Raw genomic sequence first — 6625 nt, forward strand, 5'->3', positions numbered from 1 at the left:
CAATTCCAAATCCAATTCCAAAAATTCGTTTGGAGATGACATGGAATTCGATTCTGGATTTCAATTTCTCATTGGCGTTTGGGAACTCATGGAATTGGAATTAGAATTGGAATTGGGCGGGTCACGTATGGGTCGAAGTCACCAAATTTTTTTTTTTGAGTTTTTTATTAGGAAAAAATATATCTTGTGTCGGAAAATATTTGCGATTAAAAAAAATCATAAATAAAAAAAATTGCGATGAAACTTGCATCACAAAAAACCGTAATCAAGTAGTGATGGAATTGAAATGACTACTATATGGTAGGAATTTGAAAGTGCCAAATTTTAACTAAGATGAAATTGATAGGGAATTGAGTCCAATTCCAATTCCAATTCCAAATTCTAGGGGCTCCCAAATGCTTGAATTGTCTCAATTCCGGAATTCAAATCCAATTCTAGGTTCCCAAACACACCATTAGGTCATTTTTTGAGATTTGGTATTAAGTGGAACAAAATAGGATTTTTGGTATCTCCCCCTTATATAAAAATGTGCAAGGGGGAGTTAAGGGTGTGTTTTTTAGCAAAAAAAAAAATGTGGGATGAATAGTTGAATTTTTTTTGTCTTCTTGTGGCTTGGACTAGGTAATTGGGCCTTACTATGAACAGTTGAACTCCCACAATGAACAGTCCAACTTTTACTCTTTTTCATTCATCGATCTCACATACTTACTTTGCATCTCTGCCCTTCATCCCTCCTCTCACTCTTACCACATATTCTCAGTTCTCACCACTCTCATCCGCTCCGCTCATTTCGTTTCTCTCTTGAGTTCTCCCTCCCCACTTTCAAAGGTATTCTCCCTGCTGAAGATTCCTTGGTTTTGTTGATAGTTGTGGTTTTTGGTTCGTTTCCAAGCGATATTCCCATCTTTACCGCCTTTTTGGGCCATGTTATTTGGTACCGGAAGTTGGGGTTTTTGTAACTGCTTGGTATATTTGGGATTCTTTATTAATTAATTAAACCTGGAATTGTTTTTATTTTAAATTGTTTGATTTTTCCAGATTGATTCTTATGGTTGGAATTGCGGTTGTTGTGCAGGTTTTTAAGAGAATGGGATAAAGTTTCGGGCTGTAAAACCGTCACATGTTCTTTGCGGGCTGTGGAGTGAACGCTTCTGTTGACTTTAGAATTCAGGTTTGATTTACCCGTGCCTTTATTTCGCTAGCGATCTTGTTGATCAAGTTCAAGGGCGATCTTGTACATCTTTTCCGTCCCTTATTTTCCGTCATTTCTGTGTTTAGGTCTCCACTCTTTCATATCTTTAGTGATCATATGTTATTGAAATTCGGAGCAAGCTGGTCTCATGATAGTTTTATCATGGGATCATCTTGCATGGGACCAATGGTGACCTAACTTAGTTTAGCCAATCACATATTATTCATAGATTTGTGCATGTTTTAACCAATTTTTTTGAGTTGTAAACTGCTTATTTAATGAAGAACTCTCCACATCAATAAAACTAATAAAACTAAATCATACAAATTCCTGCTCCATTGAATTTGACTTCATCACAAACCCATGCCATCAACTAAGGCTTTACAATAGCTTAAAAAATTCTAGATACCTTTGTCATTCCTGATCCTTCATGCTTTATTACTCTATCTCAGTTAAAAAGTTGTCTAATAATCAAAATATAAATCAAGGCAAACTCGCTTCAGACCAACACAGAACAAGTACCATCACTTGCTCATTACTACTACTAAACCTAATCTGAATGACTTCCTCATTTTGAATATGCTATTATAGCTCCCTGTACAGCACAAACTGTGGTGCATTCACAACCTTTAGCCTTTTAAACAAATTTAGGGTTTTCATTTAACAATTAACATTCAGACATGAAATTTCAATTTCAGGGATGGGTTACATTGCAATTGAGTCGTGATTCAGGTTATTGAAGAGGATACATGTCTGCCAGGTCTGTCATGGGATTTCTATCTGATGTATATGCTACTGCTGCCGACGAAGTTGGAAAAATACAGTTGATTGCAGACGAAATGGTAGGTTATGGGTGTTGTTTATCTGTTTGCAGTATTCAGTTTTTTATTTTGTTGTTTATGTTATTAATGTCTGTCTTTATTTCAGATGCAAGGTACTGTTTTTTATCTTTCTGAGGAAATTGCTAAAGAGCTCCTGAAGAAAGAATTGCCACCAGGGAACACTCTGTTGAAGATCTCTAAGGTGTATATTTTATCTCTTGACACGTAATGTAAGTCAATTATGCCCAACTTCTCTTTTTAATATGATAAGAACTCGGCTTCTTTCTTTAGTTTCTAATGACATCCACAACTGTACTGTTATGCTAGCTCCTTTCCAACTCTTGCCATTGTCGCATCATATCACTTAATCTATTTAAAGACCAATCGTTAATAATAAAGGGCCTGCTCATACACAAGGTCTCGAGGAGTGGTCATGAAGAGTTTCTCTTTCACAAGACGCATATATAAGGCCATAACGGTCAGTTGATGTTAGAACCAATCATTGTGGATGTTGTTGATACTCTGTTTCCTCACTCTTGATGTGATATTACTTGCAGTTGCCTGCCTTGCAAGATGATGCGCCTCCAAGTGACAATTATGAAATATTTTCTAACAGAGGACGTGGTTCTCATGGAGGCATGTTTCAGGAGGAGGATCACGCACTTCCCGAGGGTGGGGTAGGAGTCAGGACTCTGATTTTGTGGACGGTGGCAGTGATTCATTTAGACGAGGTGGTCGCAGCCCAAGGCCTAGCACCAACAGGTGGTCCTCAGGCTCAAGCTCTAGAAGCAGTAGTGATGATTGGTTAATTGGCGGTGGGCGATCATGTAGATCATCTCCCATGGGAAGTAGGAGGGACGGATAAGCTTTCTTATTCTTGATTTTATATATACCTCGCAAACAGCCATTCAGGTGTATGCTTATTAAGTCATTTGGGTAATTGGATTGGGTTATTTCAATGTGTCCTAATGGATTATCGTCATATTGTGTTCTAATCATGCTGATTTTGATGATGCTAAGCCTATGTTTATGCGTCCTCCCTTTTTTTGGCTATCTATTTTGAACTTTGGCATGGTCATTAGTTTCAGTGCAACTATATTGTCAGAGTGTGACTTGATGTGCGTCTATATCATTGTTATCAACTTCTTTTTACTTTACTTTATGTGCTACTCATGTGGTAATTTTCATTATTTGTAATTATTATCATGTTTTATATCAACTCCTTTTCTATTTGACCTATTGTCATTTTTCTTCATGAGTTCATTGTTTCAAGAGAGGTGCATCTCTTGAGCAAGAATGTGAAGATGTTGGTGGTGAAGTTCTGCTAGAAAATGAGGACGACGATGGTTGTTTAGCTGCGTAGGGGAAACCTAAAGGTTTGTTATTGTTATTAGTTATCTATATGGGTGCTTGACTTAATTGGTTATTTTAGAAATTTAGATAATAGAACTGTCTCACGGTGTGAGACCGTCTTAAGCTATAATTTGTGACAGTGAAATAACAATTAAGTCAACAATTTGACGATTTGGTCTCTTATCCTTTTGTGTCTATAATATTAATTAACTTTAGAAATTAGTATTTGATTGCTTATTTTATCATGATGATTATTGATTTTTCAATGGCATAATTCGTTAATTGTTCATCACTTTTGGTCAGGATCATCATCTAGCTCATTAAACATCATGTTGGGTGTGTTTCCCATATGTTGCTACTATAACTCTCTCATCCTACTGTGTAGATTTCCTTCAAATTTCGTATCTTTATTCGGTTGTAGTCACGTACTTGAATGTTAATAACTTGACATAGGTTAGATTAATTATGTTGGTAGATACTTCGTGTCTCATTTATGAGGTGAGACGGAAAAAAGTATGGTTTTGTTTTGTTGTTATAAGAATTGACTTTGTTTGTTTGTTAAGTTTAATAGGCTGGAGAAGGAGTAAAGCCGAAAGCATACCCTTTAGCTGATGCTCAATTGACAATAACGATTTTGGATCTTGCTCAGCAACCTTCCCATTTCAAGCAACTCAAAAAGGGTGTTAATGAAGGTAATTAGCATCTTTAATACATACTCCCTCCTAGTCTCTATTTTCTTCCCTTTGTTTGTGGGCACGGGTATTAAGGCGATGAATAAAATAAGAGTAAAAGAGTTGAGTTGGGTTTGGTGATAAGAAAGAGATATGAATAATTAGAAGTTAAATAATGAATTGTGGGGCCAAAATATTAAGGAAACTAATAAAATATGGGTAAAAGAGTTGGGTGGGGTTTGATGATAGGAGAGAGAAATGAATAAAATAAGAGTAAAAGTTTCCAAAATAAGAAAGGGGAAGAAAACCTGAATAATTCGTTTAAGGAAATAGGGAAGAAAATAGTGAATAGGAGGGAGTATTTAACTGATTATTTTTTGTTTCCAACTTCCAGTAAATGTTGGTTCTTTGTTTTGCCTCGAATTAGCAAAATCTGTTAGAAGGTTTGATGTATCTGACAAAGAAAATGGCGCGTATTAATGGTTTTTATAATGATGTAGCAACTAAGTTTTACAGAGGTATTGCCGAGTTTGTGGTCATGGCTGCTGATACTGAGCCTTTAGAGATCTTCGTCACCTTTCCTTGCTTGCTGAAGACAAGGTACTTTTCGATCCGTGTTATTGTTACGGAAGGTGTAAAGGTTTCCGTTGGTTGATGTTTATGGGAATGTAAACTCTTTACCATCAAGCGTATGCATTCTGGATAAGGCGAGAGTGGCACTTGACACAGCAGATATATCATCAAGGAAACGGTTGACAAAGGAAATGGAAGACGAGTACGAGGCGGTGCCTTCGGGTCATAATGGGTTATTAGTAGCTGCAGCTTGTGCTAGGTGCTTTTTATATGGACTAAAGTAAGACATTAGCCTTATTTCTTGTTGTTTTGCTACGTAGCTATCCTGATTTATGTCTCTGATCTTGTTATTAACCTCTGATTTTATGTTAATATCTGTTTAGTGATTGTATTTGTTTTGTTGATTTTACGTAGTGATTTGATTTGAGAAATGGCGAGTAGAATGAAAGAAGATGAGAAAATCGACTATTCTACGAGATCTTCTTAAGCAACCCGGAAATTTCAAAGGTATAAACTGCCACGTTCTGGTATTTGTTCTCTCTTCTCTCATAAAAGCTCTCATAAAAGCATTTTTCAAGAACCGCCATGGGAAAGTCTTCCTAGAAAGCGGACACCAAAAATTGAATTTTCTCCAACTTCTCTGCTTATGTTTGGCTGGGTTTCATCTGATTTTGGTTGGATAAGCAGTAAAGTTTCTATCTTTTATCTTATTTTATATTGTTTATGTTATTGTTTTTTATTGTGGTTTGATGCTGCTCTTGTTCTTGTTATCCTACCTATAAAAAAAAGGGAAACTTTGAATCGTTGTAACTGTATTCACATGAAATGGTTGTGCTGTTCAAATGATGTTTTGTTGATGCAGATGTTATGCTAGCTTGGCCAGTGAAGTCATTGCGGTGTGCTACTCATGATCTCAGCTCAAAGCCTGTCAGCACTCAGCATCACAAACTGTATTCACGATTCCCTTTATCATAATAAAAATGATGTTATTCCGTCTCATGGAATCAAAAGTTGTAGGTATGCTTACTTTGGTATCAGTTGAAATATATTTTGCAAACCACTGATATGGCCTTATCGTTGTACAAAGGTCTCGTGGGTAGAAGAGTTTTTATTTGAATTTATGATATTAGTATACAAAAACGTAAACTCGAATAAACCTTTTTAAACTTAAGTTATTTTGCAGACCACTGATATGGCCTTATGTTATGCGTCAACAAGGAGCTGGTCAGGCTGTAGGATCACATATTCCCCAATCCCATGTTGGCCATTTTCATTCAGTACCGGCAATGACATCTTTTCACCAGTGGTAGAACCAACAGGTAAAACAATAGACGCATATACAGGGTATAGAAGGCAATAACCAGGGCATAAAAGGTACAAGAGAACCATGGATGCTCATCCCTATGCTTCGAAAGATCCAAGTCTACTGGGATTTGTCCCGAGTCCTTTTTCTTCAACTACAATTTCATTTGTTTTTGCGGTTGCCATAATCATTGTTGTCTCCCTGGCATGAATTAAGCAGCTAGCTTCTCAGGATGATTGTAGCGCCACTAGACTTTCAATATGCAAAGAGTTATTTTTAGAATGGTCTAAGGTTACATTGAATGTTGACTATTGGATAATGGAAATCTAACAAGAGACCAATTTATACAACCAAAAATATTAATCATATATAAACCAAAATGGTCATTAAGACTACTCGAATAGGGGGACATTTAATTTGAAGTCAAACAACAATTCAATTAAAGTTATAACAAATAGTTTAGGCAACAATCTCGTATTTAGATTAAAATACGCTTTTTATTATGGTAGTTGATAGGTTAAATACGGTTAGAACTTTGACTCGTTGCTGTTTAGTGGGGAGAAGAGGGTAGGAGGAACCTGAAAAAAAAATCTTATATACTTACTCATATATATATATATTTTTCTAGTCAATATGTCACGTCCTCTTGTAGTCATATCAAGCTTGACGAATTCTAAGAAATAAATGAATGATAAGGAGAGGAAGGATGAAG

General features: G+C 36.2%; 1 protein-coding gene across 13 annotated transcripts; it reads left to right on the forward strand.

Moving 5' to 3' along the window:
• Positions 1-551: 551 nt before the first annotated feature.
• On the forward strand, positions 552-6270 carry LOC141599838 (DEAD-box ATP-dependent RNA helicase 3, chloroplastic-like). Of its 13 annotated transcripts, none has more exons than XR_012523965.1 (11): positions 665-828; positions 1076-1171; positions 1891-2034; positions 2120-2215; positions 2571-3389; positions 3930-4058; positions 4538-4637; positions 4726-4890; positions 5025-5117; positions 5473-5627; positions 5794-6270. XR_012523965.1 is itself a non-coding variant. In XM_074419967.1 (6 exons), the coding sequence occupies exons 3-5, from the start codon at positions 1942-1944 to the stop codon at positions 2820-2822; spliced, it is 441 nt and encodes a 146-aa protein (XP_074276068.1). In that variant the 5' UTR covers positions 665-828; positions 1076-1171; positions 1891-1941; the 3' UTR covers positions 2823-2861; positions 3287-3375. The 13 variants fall into 13 exon arrangements, 1 of the variants encoding a protein (XP_074276068.1); XR_012523971.1 differs by having other exon boundaries at positions 4554-4637; XR_012523972.1 differs by having other exon boundaries at positions 3938-4058.
• The last annotated feature ends 355 nt before the right edge of the window (positions 6271-6625 follow it).

The sequence above is a fragment of the Silene latifolia genome, chromosome 9 (assembly GCF_048544455.1).
Source record: "Silene latifolia isolate original U9 population chromosome 9, ASM4854445v1, whole genome shotgun sequence".
Lineage (NCBI taxonomy): Eukaryota > Viridiplantae > Streptophyta > Magnoliopsida > Caryophyllales > Caryophyllaceae > Silene > Silene latifolia.

What these genes read in the sequence shown, in the direction of transcription:
- LOC141599838 (XM_074419967.1), top strand. Translation starts at nt 1,942, where the DNA reads ATGTCTGCCAGGTCTGTCATGGGATTTCTATCTGATGTATATGCTACT. An exon ending in AGTTGATTGCAGACGAAATG is followed by an intron (nt 2,035 to 2,119) that starts GTAGGTTATGGG and finishes TCTTTATTTCAG; the next exon opens with ATGCAAGGTACTGTTTTTTA. An exon ending in CTCTGTTGAAGATCTCTAAG is followed by an intron (nt 2,216 to 2,570) that starts GTGTATATTTTA and finishes TATTACTTGCAG; the next exon opens with TTGCCTGCCTTGCAAGATGA.